A 25712-nucleotide genomic window follows, 5' to 3' on the forward strand; every position below is an offset into this window, starting at 1 on the left:
GCCGATACCGCCGGATTTTTATTTTAATAACAACAATATTAATTTAAACACATAAAATAATAATATATCGTACGTTGAGCGATCCGCTGTGTTCGCGCCGCACTCCGACCGCGGTGTATAGGACGTGTTTAATGCGCTTATATTGTAGTGCACATTTCAGTATATAATCGTCGCCATCGTTCTTGGACGTATACAATATCTGTATACGCGCGCACCACAGCACGCCGGCCGTTTTGTATTATTATTACATATATACCACGTTCTGTTATTGTTGTAGAGACAATCGTGAGCCCGCGCTCGCACCGGTTTTTGCTCGTCTCCGTTTATCGCGCCGATTTCACAGCAATAGCTGTAACGCATCAAAAACGAACAAACGCGATCAATTAATACGGCTAGTAAATTAGAAAAAAATTTAAAAAATACGATTCGGTCGTGCGTATAGGTTTTTTACGCGGTTCTGCAACCGGTTCGGCTGTTGCGAAAATAATAATTCCTCGTCGCACGCGATGCGTTGACCGAGACACCACCGGTGTCGGCAAACGAACGGTCTACGGCGCGTTTTATTTTACTGCACAGCGGCGACGTCCGCGCACACTTTTCGATACGGTAAGTGCTTTATTTTGTTCTCATCAGGTTTTACCTCGAAGAATAACCGAAAATAAAACTGTCTTTTCCGTTGGCCCCTGCGTGTTTCTACTATGTATTAACGTTGATAATTCGTGATATTATACGCACAACGCGTTTATTTAGGATTTAGTTGATTTTAACTCGTAATAACTAGACTTTGAACACCAATAAATTATAATTTAGAAAAATGAATTTTCAGTGTAGTTATATTTTTTTTTGCTATGAATAGGTAGCACTAATGATAGCTATTATATTCGTTGAATATTTAAATATAAGTCATAAATACATCTAAAAAAAAATATACAATAAAATGTATGATTATATATCAACCTACACCATACATAAACTACAATGTTATATAGCACATTAATTAACCTTAAGCGATTTCGTTCATAGACCAGCTACTATTTTTTCATGAAATAAAAATTACTAAAAAACCAACGTTTTTGATTATATTTAATTTAAAAACAATCAAAAGTATACAATATATTTCTCTATGTTCTACGCGTGTCTTTTAAGTATAATTGAAATTATTTTAATCTGTAAAATATCTATTTAAAAAGATGAATATTAAAAATAAATAACTATCAAGTATAAATTCAAAATTTATAATAATTGTATAATATCATGGTTTATATTTGGCTTGTTGGTACTGAAGCGTGGATCGAAACTTAGCGCCATCTCGTAATTAATAAACACCTGGAACCTATACGTAAACAATACAATACAGACCCAATGTTACACAAATCATGAAAGTTAATACAACATAATATTTAATAATATTTTCACAATAAATTATAAACTGATTAATATTAAATTATTTAAAAATAAAAAATTATAGGGTTCAATTTCGAAAAAATTTTAAAAATAAAATATGATTTTATAAAATACATTATCTTTACGTATATTATAAAATTTAATTAAACAAAAAACTACGTTTTAATGCTTCGTGTTATTCAAAAGACCTTATTGAATTCCCATAAAAGCACAAAGTTTTCAAAATATAGACTTATAATTGGTTATTTATTTATCACTATTATAATTAATAATCGGTGAAAGTTTCAAGTTATTGAAATATTTTATTCTATTGATAATTTTCAAATTAAAAAAAAAAATAACTAACTGTAAATTGGAGCATTTTTTTTCTGAAATTTATCCTTACTCATCATGTTTTGAATATAACAAAAGAGAAAATTAAAAAATAAACTCTTTAATATATAAAATTTCCTTTTGGTATCATGATAAGCGTATAACACGTTGTTACTGGTTATACCGAAAAAATATAATAAAAAATTAATATAAAAAAAATACTAAATTTATCTACTTAAAGATCTAAACATTAATTTCCGATGTTTATTGGATAATTGTATTTATAATTTTAAAAAAAATTGGCAAAGTACCTATAGCCCCAACAGATAATCAAACTTTTGTGCAATTGGAGTTTAGTGTAGATACATCATTGAACAGCTAGATCACTAAAAAAAAAAATTACCAATTAGATTCACTTCCCTATAAAAGATTGTATTAAATATAAATATTTAAGCATTTTTAATTAATTAAAAGGCAACAACCAATTAGTTACGCTACGACTTCCTTACATTTATATAATTTATGAATGAATTGAAATATGATACAAATGCATAAAAAAAATAATTTGTTCAATTTACTGAAATGATTTACACCTCAAAACAAATGAGCGTTGACAAGTACTTACTGCTAATAAATATTGACTTTTATCTATGTATAGTACTCTTATTTTCCGTGTGTAAATTGATAAATAATAGTACTTACTGTATGTAAATGAGATTTCCTATTATATGTTTGTTTCCGTCGTCAATATTTATTTTCGGTTTTTTTTTTAAATCTAACATTTTAAATTTGATTTAATCACTAAATAGACGGTGGAAATAAAATATAATTAATTTGTTTACAATTCCAAGCCAGTAGTTTTTCAAGATAGATTTGTCTATGTAAAAAAAATAAAATTTAAATATTAATCACCATCAAGTATAACTAAACTACCTAATTTATTTTAAGAATTTTCTTACGAATAACAAAAGTATTTTTCCCACAAGAAAAAATCAATTAATTAAATATATTTTAGATTTTTAAACCGAACAATGTTACAATGATGTGTGATTTTTTATGTATCTGATGTCGCCCTTAAAATCAGAAACACTGATTAGATCTAGTTGGTATTATGGGAGTTAAACATTTTAAAAAATCCCAGTCGTTTTTAAAATAATCAGGAAGAACAGGAATATTTACGCAAAACCAGTTAGTGATAAAATCAATTTTAAATGCTTATTGTTATTCAAAAATGAATAACATTTGATACAAACTTGAAATTTTTAACAATTAGCATTTACTATTTTACTAAAAATTAATTTATTTCTAAAATTTTTTGCCGTTTATTACTTTTGTGCTAATAATAGGTGATAGGTAAATAATAGGTACCTATTAGAAATTGTTGATTTTTTTAAGCTTATTTTTGATTTATCAACGTTAACATTTCTATTAGTGAGTAAAACCACTCGAGACACTTCAAATTCATAATATTTTTCATTTCAACACAAAAAGCACAAAAATTTAGTACAATACTTCTCATAATATATTGTTTTAATTGGAATAAGAAAAATAACGTATAATGTAACATACTTTCGTTTCGAGTTCAGTAAAGACAAATTCAAATATATTATATTTAATTTTGCGAATTGATGAAAAAATTCAACCATGAGGAAAACGATAGAAGAGATATAATATTAAAATAGTATATTAAACGACAGAATATTTTCATAAAAACCTACGAGGAAATTGATAATCGTAATGGTGACGGATAATAAGTATGAGCGATAAACCGATAAACGAGTATAACGGGTTCATACGTAACAAGGTATTATATAAACACACAATTATCCGTTTTTCCAAATAATTGATTTAATCGTACGTAGATAACTTATATGGCAAACAGCTGATGTACAATATATGTCATTATAACTCATGAGCAATTATAAATTTCATATATTTTACGCTTCGTTGTTTTTTAAAATGTGTGCTGTGTTCTATTTGCTAGTGGCGAGGATTTCTATTATTTTAAAATGCACGGCGCATCAAAAGTGACCGTAACGTTCCTATACGTTATACTGGGAGGCTATAATAGTAATTGGGACGAAATAATCTCAAATTTTCATAAGACCCTGTTGAATATCAATTATTATTGAATAGGTTTAGTTGATTGTCCGCGTTGGAACGTTAATATACCTACTTCAAGCACAAATACAGCATAAGTGTAAACAATGAGACTTTAAAATATTGACATTTTTCCCAAGTTTAAAAAGAAAAAAAAATTATAAATATTAATTATTAATTTACTACAAAAATAGTTAATCTTTTTCGATGAAACTACATTATATCTATGATAAATTGGTGTTTAATTTGTCTGTTTAAATTCGATAATAAATATTTTATGATAATTCACACATCGAGGTATCCGCTTTGCCCTCACATTGCTCTGCCACAGCTTATAGGTAGTTTATCAACAATAATCATGATTAAAATTCGGAAGAAAAAAAGTGTCTAAATCTAAACTTTATTCAATAAAGGGTGTGTCAAGGCGTTTTTCTTAAAAACTAATATTGACGATTTGCCATATCTTACTAATACATAAGTAATATTAACCCGTAAATAAAGAGAAGTCTACCTACATTGGTCATCTCACGTCTACTATTATCGATGGCATTTTATTTTTTGTAAATAATAAGACATTAGGTATATTCATCTATACAATTTGATAAAATAGAAATTTTCTTTTGCGTTTATTATATTAATTGTACGATCTACGATTTAAAAGTTTTATTTTTTTATCTTGTATTGACTTTAAAAAAATAAAACCCAATGGGTCATCACAGTAATTGTTTAACCCAGAACAAACTAAAACGAAGTTTACCTACTATTTATTATTATTAAAATAAAAATCGTTTAATCTTAATAAAAAAAAAAAAAAAAACAAACGTAAAAATTCCAAATATCACAAGTAGTGCACAGACTTTATATTTAAATACAATACAATGATGTATTTTTTGTATACCTACTTGAATAATGTCATTGATTGTATTTTATTCAAATTTTACATTGAAATTGATAATTCAAATACACATATTATAGACCAACAGACCGACATACATAAGAATATAATTAAAAATAATATATATGCCTCAAAACACACATTTACATCGTACATTTTATTTTAAAATAGTATAGTATACAGAAAAAGTATTATTATTATTATTATTATTATTATTATAGGCTTGTTTATTTCTTTTTCTTAAAAAAAAATAATATACATAGATGTTTATAATACATTTATACACGGTATTTGTTACTATAGATGATAAGGTCCTTACACAACAAGCAAATGTTTTTATCTATACAATTTAATAATTACAACTTCAGAGAAAAATACAAGCTAAAGTTGAAAAGGAAGAATATAGTATAATGAAGCTAAGACAGGCATTTCTTAATAACGGTTGAATAAATATAATACAGAGCAAATACTTCAAATTTAAATAAATATAGAATACCTATGCTAATCTGTCTTTCGCAAATAGAATACACTTGTTACATAACCTAAAGAAAAAGTGATTAAACATAATTTAAACCATTGCTTAAAAAAAATATGACATTTTACTTTTTTTTTCAAGTACAGATTAAATTTTCAGAATTTTTTATTGTAGCAAATTATTTTTAAATTTTATATTCCTATGCAAAATGTTTAATTTAAATTAGAAGCCAATAACGTTAAAAAAATATATTATATGAAAAGTAAAATGAAAATAAAATATAGATGCAAATTGTGGACTAGTCAATGGTGTAGTCAACGTTTCTTAATTTTTTTTCTTTGGAACACTTTTTAATGTCCACTTTTATCGTAGAACCCCTACTTTTATTTTTTAGTGACGACGTTCAAATATTATTTCTGTATACCGTATAAGCACTATAAGTACGCAATAGATTATGGAAGAACCTACATTTATTTTATAATACAAACATCTTCCCAATAGCCGCTACTAATCATTAGTAGGATATTTTAAAGTAATTTTTTTGAAAATTTTGAAAATAATTACATAAACTTCGCGGAAACCTGAAGTGATCTCCGCGGAACACAGTTTAAGAAACAATAAGTAGTAAGTAGTAGTGTTCTATCAGCTGCAATCATCCTGGGTAAGACCAAATAGTTATAGTGAATAAATTAATTAAATATTGAATGTTAATTTTTATATATTTCTTCTTTTAAGTTTTTTTTTTTTTTTTGAACATTTTTACTAGAAGTTTTGAAAGTTTATTATTTATTTATATTTGTGTTTATATATACTGAAAATAGTTTACGATATAACTAGCATAATACTTAAAATTTGTAAGATTTATTAAGATTCTAAAAAAATTATTTTTACATGTCTAGTTATATTTATTGATTAATAATAATAATAAAGGTACTTATATTCTGTTTGATAGGTATAAAATCTTAAAATTCATATTTCAAATCTGTTACCTAGTTTATTCTATAATTATGAAAGCGAAAAATCAAAAATTAAAAATTGTTGTACCAACAATATTAGAATATGTGCGGATAGTAATTAATTTAGGTACTGATTTTAGAATGATATGTGATTTTTTCTATCTACATCACCTTTTGTGATACTAAAATGACTTCTATTTTTCAATTCTTAGCATGGTTCCTGATAGAAAATGTAATTTAGTTATTGATTTATGGTGTCAAAAGTAAAATTGTATTCATAGAAAAAAATATTTTAAAATCTAAAAAAAAATGATCGAAACAATTTTCGCGGTGACACGTCCTCATACTACATACACGGTACATCACGCGTCATACCGGTATATAACCAAGGACAATAGTTATACTTCGTCATTTGGATGCTAACTGTTATAGAACGTTATCATTAAATAATAATAAATATTAAATAAACACTGATTAATAGTACAAATAAAAAAACAAAAGTTTATACAGGTAGTAGTAATCGAACATAAGAATAATTTTAAAGCAGAAAAAAATAATGATATAAATTAATCGGCCATGTTTATTGTTTTTATTCACAGTGCATACATGAGATAAATCCAATTAATTTTTACAAAAATATGCTACTGAAATGAACACATTCAACTCGTTTATCTGATTATTAAATAAAACATTACGAAAACACGTGCCGTGAGGGGAATTTACGTATTTTTGTTTGTGAGTATACGAATACAGATTGTCCAAAGTCATTCAAGATTAACAGCGTAGTCGTAGCACTGCTGATTGTATGTTAGGTTAGGTTATGGTGTAGGTATATAGCTACAATCTGTAAGATATGTAAAACGAGATGAATTTGCCAATCATACAAATGTGATTTTATTTACCGTCCAGCGTCGAAATATTTTTACGAATAAGTGTCAACCATTTACAATCAAGCGGATAAATAGCACATTATATAGATAAATTCGCGAAAATGCACAATGCACTTACAAATGGTGCCAAGATGATTATTTCATATCGTTAATGAACAATGTCTGTCTTGTAATAATGTGTTATACCAATTAACTACATGGTTAGGTTAGGTATGTGTAGTTAGTATAACCGTCATATTATTAGAGAATCAAAATATATCCCAGTAGAGTCTACGTGGATTTCCTTAAATTGTTTGCATTTAATCATTAAAAAATGTATTATTTAGAATAACAGTCTAAACGGATTAAAAATGAGGATTCAAATAAATTTTAAGAAAAGTGATTTCGATATTTTTCCACATTCTCGCAGGAAATCTTCTAGACACTGTATATTCTGACAAAAAAAAAAAATAAAATAAACATTAAGTTCTAAATGAAAGTAATTACAATTTATAATACGTGTTTACATAGATACCCATCATGAAACTGTAATAGCTATTCTATTGAGATGAATGTATTTGTTTTTTAGTAACGTATTTATGTATTTTTTTAATGTCGATCCTTGAAATATAATAACATAATACTGAGCATTACTGTAAAATTTAGAATACTAAAAAAAAAATAATAATAATAATAACAATATTATATAAGGTCATTAATACATTTAACAAAGACTCATCTTAGATATTTAAAAATAATAATGATTATCATAAATTGATAACTACTGCTAATCCAAACCACAAATATTTATTCCTATTATGTATATATATTATTAAAAACAGTCCTTGAATGGTTTACATTACACCTGATTAAAAATTGACATAGACCACGACCATAAGATTGTATAATTTGTAAAATTTTAACATTTAAAATAAAATAAATTAATACAAAAATAAAATAGAACAGTCTTACTATAAATATTTCTTTTTTTATGGTTAGTCATATTATTACAGTAGAATTTGTCTTATTGTATCAAGTTTCAGTCCAAACCGGAGAACAAAAGTATACCTACTAAAATACCATCCAAAATGCAAATACTCGATAAACTATAGATAGGAAACAACCAATATAGAATTAGTATCATTATAATATTATTACATCACAATATTATAACTATTATGATAGTGTTCAAACAATCAATCGTATTGTAAAAATTATGTAAGTAATATGCTTTAATCTTGAGTTCGTTCTATTGATTTTATTCCTTATTATTCAAGTACAACTTGTTAATAAGTACACTTATATCTTAAGAACATGTTCGCGTAGCACTAATAATGGCCTAGTTGTCAAAGCTGAATATTCATGATCAATAAAATGAAAACTATACATATATATATTTATAATACACTAGAACGCCAATTATTCTGCCTGCCAATATTATAAACACTAAGAATAATATTATATATTCTCTACTATAGGTAGTTAATGTGATAATAATATGTTTGTTCAATAATTTTAAATACGCTCTTTAAGTTCATTGATTAATATACTTTCAGAAATAATCATACTTAATCGCATGTAATAAACGACAAACATTCAGACAATATAATATGTATGACGTGTATATTATGTATGTAAATAAATTGGCATTTGGCCGACAGTCAAATAGCTGTCTTCTAGCCGACAAGGTTGAAATTGTGTAAAACCGACAGTAAATACGAAAATTATTAATTAAATCAATAAAATTTTCCTCTAAAAAAATAATAAAAAACACTGCACCACTGAGTTATCTTTTACGAGTAGATACTATAGTACACTCATAACTCGTAGGGAACATATAAATAGATAGTATATAGACTCAAACTGTTACTTCTAAGTATAATATAAGTTTAAACTGAACCGATTTTTTCTTATTCATCACACAATTAATGTTTCATGTTCAATTATTGTTATATGTTTCACTCAGCATACTTGTTTTGCACATAAAATTTTGAAAAAATATTATTTACCATATTAGATTATTATATTAGTTAAACAAAGTAGGTACAAAGTGTAGCTGTGCGCGTACTAAGTCGCAGTCGCAAATCGAATTTTTTACAACTAAATATTAATTAAAACGACGAGTACCTATAAAAACATAAATGCCTTAAAAACAATTTCTTCCAGAAATCGTGTGATTGAAAGCATATCACCTCATATGAGATTAGTATATACCATATATGGACATGTTCTAATTTTTAAAATTTGTTGCGTGTAAAATATAAAATCGATTAATTTTTCTTTCGTATTTTAGTTCATCACCGCTTGTAATTTTACGTCCGTTTTGTATTTCGACCTATTGAGTATCGGCTGTTTGTATTACACCTGCATAAATAAAACATTTAAATTAAATGCCCGTAGAAACATTAGAGTGGGTACATTTTTAGACATTGAAAGACTATTCTCGCAAATAAACTGATTGTCTAACTACTCGGCTACTCTTTATAATACCTATACACACTACTTGTATTATATATGATAATGTGTAGACAAATGTAATAAATCAAAAAGTTTATTAAAACTTAAACATAGTGAGACTAATTCACATACTATTATACTAAAATTATACGGAACTCTAATTGATAAAAGTACGTAAATAAACAGCAGAATCGTAATATTGTAATGACGTATAATCGGAGTTGATCTAGTATAGAAATAAATTAATAACACATTTTTAATCGTCTTAATTATGCGCGTTTAAATTGAATAAAACGCAACTAAATCCAATGGCTTAATTTGTCGTGTTTATTTTACTATAATTAATTCGAATTTATAGTTGCCGATAAGAAAGCTCTTTTGTCAATTTCAAAATATTAAATACTCACATAATCTGCTCAAATATTTAAATAATTATTTCAATGATAAAACTTTACGATTTATCGCAAATTGGGTTTAATAATAACTACTGTATTGACCAAAATTTACAATTTTCTACACACTTATGTTGGTGTATAATATATGAACAAAATTATTATGCTTTAAAAACAATATAGACTGCACATTATATCAATTGTATCTATTATCTATTGTTAATTATTAAAAAATAAAACAATTTACAATGGAAATTTGTTTTATGCGTAATAGCTTAAATAAAATATTATGCTGAAAATTATTCACCAAATTATCCATTGCCATTTTACGTAAATTACCTACTTTATTCTTTTATTTGTTTTTATCTTAAAACTATTCGCTGTTGATCGTGTTAATGACATGCTTACGTGTTAACTTATTCCTTTAAATTTTCTCGACGCTCCATAGTGGGTAGGTGCATTGTAGCTAAATTTAAAACAATTATTTGTCCATGCTTACTTGGAACAAATGAAAGACAATACTCAATAATCATTTCTTTTATTTTTTGCTCAGTAAACTATAAACAAATATTTGACAAATTATTTATTTTAAAAATACACTTTATACTTAACAGTTTTTTTTTTTACAGAATTTAAATTTTAAAAAATATGTATTTACATGTAAAAAGTAAAATTTCTATTTATTGTTTTAAAAGCAATCACCTATAATTGTACAGTAAACAATAGTTTAGATTTTGAATGTATATGTAGAGATGAACACGTGTAAACAGTTATTAGTTCCATTTAATTTTCAAACATTAGACGTTATACATTATTTAGTAGCATTTATAAAGACTTACAACGCCCAAAACGTGAAATTATTATTTAAAAAATTGCAACTTAAGTAATTTTAATTCATATTATATAGAATGTATGGATCTTGAGTTCTTATTATTTTATAATGTTTTGCGTATCAATAACTATGAGAAATTTGACAATAAATCGATAAAAAAAAAAACTAAACTAAATGTTTTTAATTTTTTTAGATTTAAAATTCTATATAAATACTTCCATGCACATTTCATACATAAAGCGATAACATATTATTATTAGTCATATAGATACCTACAATGTGGACTCTTTCAACAATCTTCAGTTGTTGTAATGTATTATTATAACGGACGAAATTAATTTATTATTTCGTCCGTAATGAGGTATTTTAAATTTCATCTATCCGATCTATCTATTACGTTTTTGAATAACTTTAAATATTATGTTGTGCAATCGTATATAATAATTTCGTCATACAAGAATAATAATTCAACTCGCGGATCCCTGGTTGTTTTCGCATAACATTATACCCGTATACATATTATAAATTATAAAACGATCGAATGCAATGAAAAATATCCAACAAGGCAGTAAAACTTATTGAATACACACGCTAACACACACATTACGCTTCCGTCACGCAATAATATGAGGAAAAAATAAGAAAAATCTAATCAAAATCCAACGAAACTTGGCTAAGCCATAGTGGTTCATACTACCGTCCGACGAAACTCGATGAAATTGAAATATCGAAAATAAAGTAATAATATTATATCATTTATAACACTATTCAACGGTCGACCCCTTTGAACGTCATCGTATTCGACTGGAAACAAAGCTAAATTTTGTAGTCACGGTACTGATCGCAGTAAATAAACGATAGAGAACGGTAGGCAGTTTTGATAAAACAATTGGAGTCGAGGGTGTATTTACTATAACTAATAGCTGTTTGCTACATGAGGTCATCACCGATATATATTAAAAATGTAAACTATTGTTTCATTTACAATTATAGGTAAATTCTTTTAAAGTATTTTCGTACTGAATAGCAATTTAACTTCATTTTACGTGAAAATAATATACATAAATTTAAAATTTCAAAACCAATAAGCTATAAAATAGTTTCTTTAAAATAATATATTATAATATTTGTTTGAAATTCCCTGTGCGAAAATAAGAAATGATTATTTTTCAACGACATATCAATTTTAATAAAATATGCAAAAACGTTGTTTTTATTATCCTACCGAAGTCTGTCCAGACATGTATATTACTTACGTTTTATTATTTTTATATTATAAAACCTCTATAATGTTAAAAATTGGGAATTATTTTATTAAATTATTATTTTTTTAAATATTTATATATTTTAAAAGATTAACCAAGTACCAAGAGAGGTGGATAATGATATACATTTTAAATCAAATACGCATAATGCATATCCTTTATAGCTACTATAATAATAGTATGGAACACGTGAGATTAATTGGCCATCAGTTATGATATGTAATTTGACATATTGAGTGTTCTTGTAGTATATCTAATGTCTATACGATGTAAAAATTATTCTTTCTTTTCACTTTTCAGGCATCGATAATAAATGATTAGCCGTCGTTAAACTTGTTTTGATCGTCTACCTTATCTCTTCACCTTTACTAACTAATTATAATTTACTCCTATACAACTTAATTAATCAATGACTAATGAATGATACATTATTGATTTTTATGGACTGATTAATTTTCATTAGGAAAAAAATGTTCATTAGCATTTTAGTCAACATAGTGCCAGCATACTGTGTAGTTTCGTTTTACGTTTTTACGTTAAAGATAATATTATATTTTATTATTTTTGTTAGCGTTTACCGAATATTTATACTGTAAACTGTTTTTTATTGTTTGCGTGTGCGTTTGATACAAGTTTTATTATTATTTTTTTTATTGATACAAGTCGAACCGTTGCTTTAAAATAATTGATATTGCCATTGAATGTCTGTGAAATGCATTAATTGTTAATATTTAAGTTGGATACAATAATATTTAATATTTGTAATATTTATTTTAACCTTTTTTAAGCAGAAATAGTTTTATTGAATTTTAAAATAAAAATCATATTTCAAATGAAAACTATTTGTATAACAGAATCTTTGGACAAATTTAATTCAAAAGGTTAGTTTCTAGACTATATTCTCATTAAAAAATATTAATTTGCTATTAATTTTTTCTCTTTCTATCACACACACACACACACACACACTCTCTCTCTCTCTCTCTATCTAACCTAACAAGACATATATACTAGACGCATTCGTGTAAAATTGTAGTTTATGGTTGAAAATGACTAATAACAATAAGATAGTAATATTTTTAAACATTTGATACATCGGTTGTATTTTTTTTTTTTTTTGAAATTAAAATATGTTTATTTGTTTTTTTAATTTAAATAAGTATAAGTATTAAGAATTTTTGAGACAATATTTAGGCAAAGTGACATATGAAATCCCAACAATGCTATTCTTCATATTTTTTTTTATAAGTGTTTTCTCTCTAATCATCTAATCATCTATCTAAAACCATAAAATCAATTTTGCGTAAATTAATTTTATCTAAGTGGTGGAGGGTTAGAGAAAGCAAATAAATAGTGGGCAGCTGACATCCTCTTAATGCCTTCTAATAGTTGTTAGGAATTTCAAATATTTACAAGGTAATTTTTTATCAAAACATTTCAATTAAATTGTTGTTATTTTTTATAAATCATAAATTTTTCAGTTTTATCTAATTCAAATTCAACATGTCCAGTAATCCAGTTTAATAAACACAAATGTTTATATTAGATAAAATAAAAATACCTATTAGAAATATATTATCTTTTTATTGTTTCGTGTATGTTATATACCTATTATTTTGGAACATAGTAAGTTTAGAATTGCAAAATTTTTTTTTGCTACGAATAAATCCAACAATTAAAAATTATAATTAGAGAAGCATGTTTATTATTATTATTTTGCTAAGTTATATAAGATCTATAGTGAAAAATATAAGACTTCGAGCTACATAATGAGATTACAGTTTTAAATCTATGAATTTTATAATTCAGCATTCGTTATATTATAACGAATCAGGAGTTTGATATTATGATAAATTAACTGTATATGCAGAATTTTTCAATATTTCTGCACAAGCTATTGTAATCATTAGTTATTTAATTTTATTGTATTAATACAAGCTATTATACAGCTATTATAAAAATAATAAACAGTGTCTTTTAATATATTATGCGGAGTACGATTAATCGGTTACGTGTAAAAATACATTAATAACATAGGTTATTGCGACGTTTATATCATTATTAATTTAATGATAATAATAAATTATGAAAAGTATTATAGGATTAGCTTATTATATGAACAATTTTAATTGTTTACGAATTATTAGTCGAAGAAACGATTGAAATACAAATTATAAATTTATTTTTCTAAAAAATAAATAAACTTAGGTCTGTTTACCCATAGTATATAATATAATATACGATATTGTAATGTATAATATAATCACATCGAAAATAAATATTATAATACGAAAACTATGGCATTAGAATCGTTAGGTGATTAAATATAAAGTTTTAAATTTAAAACTATTTATTTTAATTAAAATAAATGTAACTATAGTTTAAAAAAAATTGTCTGTTAAAGTGTAATAAAAATTACAGACATGCAAAAGGCTATAGCAATCTAATAATAATATTCAATAAAATATAAATGCAACACATTTTATAAATCATAATATACATTTGAGAAGAATACGAAGAAAAATTAATAACGAAACGTCAACACATTATCTTACAAAAAGTATTTTACTTAAAATCGTGTAAAAAATTAAAAAATATTTTTAGTATTATTTCATTTTTAGTTAAATAGTTAAACAGTTGCTTCGATGAATTGCTGAATTTTTAATTAATAATTATTATAAATTATTGCGTTTTAAATTTAAAACATTTACTATTAAAATATATTACATTATTATGTAATGCCTAAAAACACTATTTACACGTCGATAAAGAAGGAAATAATAATAATAATAATAATAATATTGAACTCTGAACTCAAATACGATTTAGAGTCCCGTGGAATCGGGTTGCCTTCTACCATTAGAGATTTGGTTTCAATAAAATCATAATTCAATACATAGTTACATTTTTAGAGCGATAATATTCCATGATGAGTCCACCACTTTCCACGGATATCGCTTTTTATTGATTATTTAGTAATTTTATATATATTTTAAACATAAAAAAAAAAAAACAATCTACTCTGTTCGTAAACAGCGATTGTTTCACCGTCGCATTTTTGATTTTCGATTTTTTTTTTTTCTGTTACAGTCGACTGTTCGTACGGAAACCGCTCGTCGACATCGCCGTCCGGAGAATTGGGCGCCGTAACACCGCACGACCAGCGAGCGATTGATGCGCAACGGGCAGTGCGTCGCTGCACCAAGGAAAACAACACGCCATCATGGTGCACACGGGATCTTGTGGCGACCGACTGCACGACATACTGGTCAGGTATTTGCCGATACTCACGTGGATGCCCAGGTACAAGAAGTCGGACTTGCTGTACGACGCCGTGTCGGGTATCACGGTCGCGCTCACGCTGATGCCTCAGTCCATAGCGTACGCGTCGCTGGCGGGACTGGACCCACTCGTAAGTGCTAGTGCCGCGTACGAGTAGCACGTATACACCCGTCAGGGAGATTCGTCATCCGTCCTCTTCGTCCTTTTTATGTATTCGATAAGAAAGATTTTTAGAGTTTAAAAATTCTACGTTTTTAAATATACTTAAACGCCATATTTTCGAATGCTCGAGATTTAGGCGGTGTACAGTTCTGTTTTACAAATCAAAACCAATTTTTGTTTAACCAATTATTCGGCAGACGATTTTTCTGTAAATTTTGATGTATTCAAATCCGAATACTTTTCGATACGTCATTGCTAGTCTTTATAATATTTTACTACCTAGAATTTATAATTTCACACCCACCCCCACACGAGGAAATTCTCTGTTGTATGAAATAAAACTGTAAGAAAGGTATTTTAGTTTAGATTCCTTTAGATTTCGATTTAATTGGCTTATCGATACATCGTTATAACGCACTCATTCGCATTAACTTTTTCGACTTACACAAGAAAAACGTACAAATTTACGTTCCACCTTTTCAACTCACTAGTTTAGTAGTTTTTGTTATTAAAAGAAATGAACTTGCTATGGAACTCAAACACAATATAGTAATATTTTTTTCGTTCTGTTGTTGGTTTTTTTCGATGCTTATTTTAGTTTCAAAACAAATTATAAATATTTTTAATTGCTGTTCTGTATATACTCATAATTTACAGTATAAACTTTAAAGTTAAAGAATCGACAATCATAACCGATGAGAGAAATAAAAGTTCATTTTCGCAATGATTAGGGTGCCTTGTTATTTCTAAAATTATAAATTCTCGGTTGAAATATGTCCCGCTGTAAATGCGTACATCATATTATGTGTTGTTTTATCAAATTTTTGACCATAAAAATATATCAATATTAATAGATTAAAACAGTTTTTAATAATATATAAGCTATTTAAATGATATTATATTGTAAATATACTAATATTTCAATTTTCATCCAATAAAACCAAATTCTCATCAACCGATAATTTTTATGGTATTTATTACGTAAATTTATGTATAAGAACATAAAAATATAATAATAATTGACAAATACCGATTTTCGAACGGATTATAAAACTTAAAAGTGATTTAAATATTTACAAGGAATAAAAACAACAAATATACCTATAAATTTTTTTTTTTAATGATTTATCAACAAAGAGCATGTACTATTCACGCAGATTAATCATTATAATAACTAAAAATATTATTCTAACTTTTCTACACATTATTATTAAATAAATTGTCTTCCACGGCTTTAATGACGTATTTTAAAATTTGACAAAATCGTGTCTAAATAAATTCGACACAAATTAATGCATAATCAATTTTAATATTTTAATTACTTTCGATGTGTTATTGATCATTATGAATTGTTTTGTTAGTTTGGATTGTATGCTGCATGCTTCGGTAGCGTGATGTACATAATATTTGGATCAGTACGGCAAATTACTATCGGTCCTGCGTCCGTCGTTGCGTTGCTCACATTCAACTACGTCAATCCAGCGTTACCAACTACGGCGGTAATTCTCTGTTTCGTGTCTGGAATTGTCGAGCTCATATGTGGACTTTTGCGCTTAGGTACAGCAAGTTTGTTATCGAATAAAATTCGATCGAACCACGATTTATTTCCATTCCATTTGACGGTGTGGTTAGAAATCATAATAACGTACAGAAAAAAAAAAAAATTGAAAAATGTATTGTTTTATCAGTGTAAATATCATCGTTTATTGATGTCGTTGTCGTTACGTCTCTTCGAATAGGCTTAAACGAATCGCATGTTTAGAGACTGATTAGATACTACGTCTCAATAATTCACATGCGATTCGCATAGTTAGTGGTTTTCTAAATAATCTAATTCTCTAATCGGGTATAAGACATATTATTATAAGGACATACATTAAATAGTAGCGCTCGCGCGGAATAAAACAATGCTCTCCGACTGTGCCGACTCTGTGCCAGCAACCGTGTAAAATATTTTATTACACGGTGCTACACTTGCTAAATAAATTCATACGGCATTTACTCTATTGGTTCGCGGAAGACTATAAAATAATGGAATAAAAATCATCACGAAAATGATCTAAAAGTGCTATAAAAACACAACAGCGGTCACATGCAATAATTATAAGTACAATTTCACACAGATAACACGATGGCGTAATACACCGAACAATTTACGTAAATCTATAACTGACTAAAGTTACATGAAATTCCCTCGTTTTACGTATCTGAATTAAAATACCTTTCGAGTATGTTTTTCTAACCTAATCGGTTTTTCATTAATTTTTGAAATGAATCGGTATACTCGTAAAAGTTCCACATAGCCCTTTCATTGATCGAAACTCTAATGCGGAAGTTTACTTTCGATTTCCTCGACACTATTTTATAGAGTCTGCCTGACAATCCATCACATTTCGATTCTCTAGCCTGTGGACAATAACTATAAAAATTAGCACGCGGTACGCGGAACTTATTTACACCGACCCGTACGCACTTCTATTCACACACTAAAGTAAATAACGTCTAAATCGGTTTTTTTTTCTTCTTCTTCTCACGTGTTGTGTAGGATTCGTCGTGGAATTCGTTTCGATGCCAGTGACGGGTGGATTTACATCGGCGGCGGCTATTATCATGGCATCGTCGCAATTGAAAGGATTGTTCGGCATTTCGTTTGACGCCAAAAACTGTATGGAAATGTGGATAAAGTTTGTTGAAAACATTGAACACTTTCGAATAGCAGACACCGCTATGGGACTGATATGTATATTCGTACTGATAGGACTTAAGGTGAGTATACTTCGTGTATAAATATATATATATATATATATATATTACAAGTCAAACGTCAGATTAAAGACCACGCATCGTTTGTAGAGCTTAAAAACAATAAAAGTCAATGCTAAAGGAATGAAAGCAAAAACGTATTCGGTGTTATTGTTTTTATTGACCACCGGAAGCAATGTTCTCGTGGTCATCGTATCGTCGACAATCGCATATTTTTCAATTAGACAAGGCCAGTCGCCATTGGTATTGACAGGTAGATATGACGTTACATTATAGCTATATAGTACTTGATTGTAAACAAAATATATTCATTACACCGTACGCCGTTTCTTTTATTTAGGTAATATAGCTAGTGGGATACCACAATTTCGGTTTCCGTTTTTGGACTATGAAGACGAAGACGAGAAGTTTACATTTTTCGAAGGTCTGTCCAGGTTATGGCCTGGTGCGATAGTTGTTCCGTTGGTGTCAATTTTGAGCACGGTGTCAGTCGCTAAGGCATTCAGTAAGTTAATCCTATTTTCAATATTTAAAATCAGCGCCTAATTGTATACACCGTGTTAGGCAAATCCTATATGCCTGTATGCCTCCAAGCCATCTTGAAAATAATATGTCTGTAGTTTTGTACCTACTGGCTACTTGGGTATCGTCACATTCAATTTTTGTTCGCGATACCTATTCGACTTTACTGCATCACCCATTTCTCACGTATTTTATGTCATGTATACAAGCCTAATATAGTTTTAGATTTAAAACTACGCGTTGTGTATGTTTACTAAAACTATATTATACGAGGACTGCCAGACGGTAGGTTTGATTCCCTGACTTTCAATTTTAAAGTTCCTCAGCGCACCACTCGTTCGACTACAACATTTTATGTTCCTCTGTGTTTCACCAACTACTTGTCAAATGAGTCCATCAGACGTATGATGCGTAATGCCAATTTGGACGCAACTTTTCTTTGATAACACCTTTTAGTTAGCTCTTTTATCATATTCAATTGTATTGTAATTTTGTTGTAAATTAAGTTCACATCCGTCTTTATTTATCAATTATTTCCACTTTGTTGTAAAACACTATTAACATCTTCACGTATTTATCTATTAATAAGTAATTTTATGTATTTTTTTTTCTTCTTTTTGTTTTGTAAACCATAATATTATATATCTGTCATGTTTATATACAAAAGGGCTCATCCCGTATATTTTAAAATAAAATAAAATAAGTAATGCTAAATTATAATAAAATGTATACTTGTTAAAAGACTACTTTCAAAAGTGTTAACCTAACTTGTAGTGTATCTAATGAACGATAAATAATATTCGAAATCATCTATTGGGCATAAGAACTAGTTCATTTTAATATCACATTGACAAATCATCATTACTTATTAATAAAAGAAAAATAATTTGACCATTTTTTTTTTCGTAGGCGGTGGAAGGGTCGTCGATGCATCTCAAGAGATGATAGCGTTGGGTTTTTGTAATATTTTCAGCTCGTTTATGGGATCCATGCCGGTCGCGGGAAGTATGACCCGGTCTGCTCTTAACCATACTACCGGTGTCCGTACAACGTTCAGCTCAATATTTACCAGTAAATAACTAAACATTAAACGGAACGTTTTGCACACTTTTAACGTTTTAAAAACCGATTTATAGCTATACTAGGCATGCTGTCGTTGTTGTTTTTAACTCCACTTCTCTATTACATACCCAAGTCTAGTTTGTCCGCTGTACTTATATGTGCGGTGACTTCAATGTTTCGATACGACATGGTGATTTCGTTGTGGAAAACCAACAGTAAGTAACCGTTAATTTTTGTGTGATCTGAAACAATGCAATCGACCTAAAATTAAACCTGCAAAAGTGTTTAGCTCATTCTTGAGTTTATACTTTAACAATGAATAAGATCTTCATGCAAAAGATTTAAAGGCTTTCTAATATTTGATTTATAATTATTTAGTGACCAACCGTCTAGACCAAAACTAAATTGACTACATCTATATAATTAAACTTGTAGGTAACGCATTTCAACATTATGTAAACTCGTTTTAAGCTGGTCGCCATGATAAAAAATTAATAATTAAAAGTTTGATTTGTTTATGTATCCGAATTTTAGGTATATATATAATATAATATATAAGTACTTCAAATTATACTCAAATCAATTTTATTAAAAATCAATATAGGTACTTACTACAATATTAATGGAAAAAATTAAAAATATTGCTCTTTACAACATTATCGCAATAAAAACAGTTTAATATTGGATAATTTGGAATATAATTTAAGTAATTTAACAGATTGTTGTTATATAAAAAGTTTTGTAAATTATTACATATATTTCTAACTATAGTACCTATTGTTAGAATTGTTAATTGAATTTTATTATATAATAGTAAAACCATACATTTATTCTTTCATTTATTAACTTCACAAGTTTTATAATTCGATGTAATTTTAATTATAACATCGTGATTTTAAAGGCTATAATAATCTTTGAACTAAGAACAAAATGTATATTTTTAAATTAATCAAAACTTAAAAATGTTATTTGTTATCCATTTATTAACTTTTTTCGATTTATAATATAAAGTACCTATATTTATTACATTTTATCCAATATAACTTAATTACTTTTCAACTAAGTAAAGGTAGTATTGTTATTATATATATATATGAATAATTTAATAGCAGTGTACGAGTTAAGTATTGAATTTACAAATTGAAAACAAAAGTATACAACTCAAATATCGCGATCACAATAGGTTTCTAGATCACGTTGTAAGTTTGCTTCTATATGAGTTCTTTACGGGTATAATGTATATGATGTCTACATACATAATGTGTACCTACTACTATCTCCGTCCGACGGGTACTAAAAAAAAAATCAAAATTATGTCATCTACGAGTATATTAGAGTCTAAAGACCTTTTATTACTTCAACTTATGAATACTATTGTCTAACGAAGTAGTTAAAGCGTTGAGCATTTTACGTTTTCTCGTATCATTCGCTATTATGCTTTCAAAATGCAACATTTGACAAAAATTATATCATTATGACATTATCTTAAAATTATAATTCTCTCCAAATTCAGAAATATGTCTTTAGACTCTCCTCCCTTGTACATGCCTCTATTTGGCATAAATGGAATTTTGATATATATATATAATTGTTCATGATAGATATATGGTTACGAGGATATATTATTACGTCTTCCGAATTTTGGACTTATCTTTTTCTCTATTACCATAATACCACTGTATATTATAATATTACTTACATCATTGATCTTTCGTGTATAATAATACATTGTTATAATATCGTATGCAGAAACACAATATGTACCGTATACACATATTATTATATATTAGGTACGTCACTGGTTCGTGTAATGGGACGCTTTATATACTGTTCGTTTATTATAACAAATGTATATACGTACAAATATAGTTTGAAACGGAACAATGTTAACAATGCTGACAGTACACGTTAAGGCTTCAATTATATTATCTAATACTTTGGGTTCTATTACACAGGACGTGATCTAATACCGTTTGCCACCGCGTTCGTCGCATGTTTGATATTCGACGTGGAACTGGGACTCCTGTTCGGCATCTGTGTCGACTTGCTGTGCGTGCTCTATCGCAGCGCCAGACCATCGATTTCTATCGAAAAGGAAACTGTGAGTAAACTCAAAAATTAAGTCTTTTTCGTTTCTACCGTGAATTGTTTTATATTTTACCAGCCTTTTAATTCACGAGTTTTCTTTTTATATTATTATTATTCATGTCAATCTAAATTTTTTTTACAAGTAATTCGCTACAACTAGTAAAAAAAATTCTAGTTCAATCGTATACAGTAAAAGTTAAGAACTTAATTTGTTATGTATTTATTACTACTTAAATTTAAAAAACAAATTTTTTTAAGTCTTACAGATAAAACAGGCGATTTTATTTTTATCAACTAAAATAATAATCGCAATATAATTTTAGTTTATACTTATTTTTAATGTTCAGACAAATAATATAACTATTTTAAATTATAATTAAAAATATAATAATGTTACTATTAAATTGTAAGTGAAATAAATTAATGATTTTAAATTTAAAAATAAATACGAACAAATAATAATATTTAAAATACTACCATTTATATTAAATATATATTTTTTTGGTAGACAATTGTGTGTTCTACATGAATTAACAATAATACCTGATTATAATGTTTCAGCTGTAATTACGAAACTTTATTACAACATATTAATATTATTACATTGTATTATAACTGCATAATTTGAACAGTAAACTTATTTTTTTTTTTTTTTTTAGAACTCGGGTTACGTAAAATGGGTGGTCAGGCCCAGCAGCGGACTACTATTCCCAGCCGTAGACTACATGCGACAGAGGGTGATTGCCGAGATGTCGTCTTCGGAACGCCCGAACAAACCGAATCTCATAGTTGTAGACTGCACGCATTTTGACAAGACCGATTTCACGGCTGCCCAAGTACGTGCACTTGCCCTGCCCTTTGTAAAATATTATTATAATAGAGCCGTTTTAATTAACCCAATTATTATTATGGTGACCGTTCTCTTGTCAGACGACCCATAAGAAAAATTCTAATTGAATTGCTATATTTTACATTAATATTGGTTTTAGTATAACAATATCGTAATATGTATAATACAGCTTAATATTTTATTCTTTTTATCGTCTTGTGACAAATCAAAAAAAAAAAAAATCACGATCCAAATTAGTTGGAAATCATAAGTGTAAAATAATATTATATAATGTGATTTGTGTTATATTTACAACCGTTAAATTTTAATCTCTGATTTTTTATTTTGCAGGGAATCAAATCCTTGATAAATGAACTAAAATCCGAGTCATGTCAACTCGAACTGATGAACGCCAAAGAATGTGTAGCGGCCATACTGGAAGCCACGCTAAACATTAAAATCTTATCTATGGCTCCGCTACAAGATTCCACTAAGAAACTTAATTTTAGTATGTGCACATAATAATATACTACATACGATGCATTTCGTAGTCATCGATTAGTAAACTCAACTATTTCGCTGAATCTGAATTTTGAAACTTTGTAAAATATGAAAAAATCTATAAAGTACACACTTTTTTTGCGAAAATATAGCTCAAATTATACATCATATAGTTTTTTGTCGAGTTATCCGTCTACTTCTCATTATATGGTTTATTATTTTTCATCAAGTCGCTGAAATTCTTGTCTTTCAAGAGAATCTTTGGGGATATTGAATTTCATAATATGTAAATTAAAAAATACTGTTATTTCTATGCAGCAATTCATAATAATATATTATTATTGCAGACTTATGTATCTCACATTTTTATTCAAAAACAATAAGTATTTTTAAATTTTAAATTTTTAAGAGAATAAAGAATGTAGGTATTAAGTTTTTTTCTATTTATCACAGCATTGGAGCAGAAAATTGCTTTTAATCTTCAACTTTGATATTGGTTTTTATATGTAGCAAATTTTATCAAATGCTTTTAAACAAAATTTGTGACTGTTGATTCTCGGTATTTTTTCATTGGAAGTTGTTCTCAATCTTAATAATATTGATTATTTTGAAAAGTTGGTTTAGTAAATTTTTGATTCTTGAACCCAAAAAGTACCAACTAGATGCAATTTTGCTAGAAACCACTAAAAAACTGAAAATTATTATTGTTTCAAAAGATGATGATAGAATAAAACAAAATAAAAAAATAAAAACACACATCATTATAAAATCGATAAGCTTATTACTTCATTCAAACTCTTTAATCTAACCTTTTTAATAATGGTTATTTATTTATTTTAATAACGTTGGAATTAATATAACAAAAAGTGTATGGCCAAATCGTAAAATAATTTCAAATATGAGCGTTGTAAATGTAATTTTAAAAAAACGTCCACGCAGTGACCTTTTTCAAAAACATTGTTTTTATTTCACGAAATAGTTATTTTAATCTGAAAAAGCCTTTCACTATGTGGCTCTGACATGTCACGTGTATGTATAATAACTACATAATACACAATCGATTAGAGCCATAGACAAAAGTAGCGAAGAGAGACATTCCCCACATTTTCCTAAATCTGTATTTGTTCGTGATACCTAATAATTTAATTCCGATTTATAGGTAAAAATGTATGTTCTACGATAACTGTTTCATAACTGAAACTAAAATAACTGTATGATAGCTTATAATATTATATCTTCAACTGCAATCAATGTGTACATCATGGTTCTACTATTTAAATATTCAAACTTATTTTTGTTCGGTTCTGTCATCATCACAATATTATTTAATACATATTTAACCCATAGTCACTGGTTATTATATTGTTTTAAATAATTAGATTACATTTTCGCATTTGATCGGATAACTGTCTTCCAGTTTTCAGACACTGACTTTTTAACTATTTATATTCGCGGTAGGAAATATGTTAGATCAGTATAATTGAGTGAATTTTAGTGCACCCAACAATAAAGTTCTAGTTTAATTTTTATTCTTTAAACTATTCGTCCTCTTCTCCAAAAAATAGATTAAACATTTTGGCTACCGACAGCCTATACTACAATTACATTTCATGATTTGTATTTTGATATTTCTATTTCAGTAATTAATTTTACTATTAAATTTTTACAAAAATCGTTGCATTTATCATATTATTTGTATTTATTTATTATAATAATTTAAATGTATACCATATTATTAACTTTTAAGTTAATACTACTGTGCTGTAGAACAGTTTGAATAGATTCTTAGTAAAAATAAATAATATTTTAAAATTAATCTACGTATTTTAAAAATGTCATTGCGTATATAGTGAAATTCATAATATACATAAAAGTTAGAAGTCCCCAAACTAGATCCAATTTGTTACCGGAAACCACCCTCAAAGTTGAAGATTGAACAATTTTATCGATTACGCATCATGTATACAGACACAAAATAATTGAATAATAAATTGATAAAAAAGTAGTAGGTACCAATGTAAAAAAATGCATTCGATAACATTTTAATAAACACATCGATTGACTCGAAATCCTTAATTTTTCATTAATTAAAGGCATAGTTTATAATAAATATGTAATTTATTTCACGTATTTTTAATCATTCATATGTTTTTATTTATACAGTTCAACCTGATCTCAATGGAATTGAATCGATGACATTGCACGAGATGAAAATGAAAAATATTTGTGAACGTAAAACGTGATTGTTTCTCTTATAATGTAATTTTACTTTTGTATACTATATTTATAAACTTGTAAGTTACTATATATTTTTTTTACTACTTTACTTATTGTTAACTTATTATTTATATTCTAGGAATATTTATAAATAATGTATATTATTATAAAATATTGTGAAAAACTAATAAATGTTTTATTATTATTTTTATGTTTTGTTAGAATTAGTATTGATAATGACACATTTAAACTACATACAGACTTTATTTTATTTCTCGAACTTTAATGGTGTCCGCAAAATGTCAAAATATGAAATATAATCCGTTAAT

At 27.2% G+C, this 25712-nt stretch overlaps 1 protein-coding gene across 3 annotated transcripts; it reads left to right on the forward strand.

Annotated features, from left to right (window-relative positions):
* On the forward strand, positions 1-25534 carry LOC113558499 (sodium-independent sulfate anion transporter-like). 3 transcript variants are annotated; one of them, XM_026963973.2, is made up of 11 exons: positions 1-606; positions 15048-15369; positions 17947-18167; positions 18255-18417; positions 18505-18669; positions 19596-19757; positions 19823-19963; positions 21704-21849; positions 22496-22672; positions 23017-23173; positions 25330-25534. In XM_026963973.2, exons 2-11 carry the CDS (start codon positions 15132-15134, stop codon positions 25407-25409), a joined length of 1650 nt encoding a protein of 549 aa, XP_026819774.1. In that variant the 5' UTR covers positions 1-606; positions 15048-15131; the 3' UTR covers positions 25410-25534. The 3 variants fall into 3 exon arrangements, with proteins under 3 accessions (XP_026819774.1, XP_026819775.1, XP_026819773.1); XM_026963974.2 differs by lacking the exon at positions 1-606 and adding an exon at positions 12688-12838; XM_026963972.2 differs by lacking the exon at positions 1-606 and adding an exon at positions 16763-16958 and having other exon boundaries at positions 15049-15369; positions 25330-25533.
* Positions 25535-25712: the final 178 nt, after the last annotated feature.

Source organism: Rhopalosiphum maidis, chromosome 1, assembly GCF_003676215.2.
Source record: "Rhopalosiphum maidis isolate BTI-1 chromosome 1, ASM367621v3, whole genome shotgun sequence".
Lineage (NCBI taxonomy): Eukaryota > Metazoa > Arthropoda > Insecta > Hemiptera > Aphididae > Rhopalosiphum > Rhopalosiphum maidis.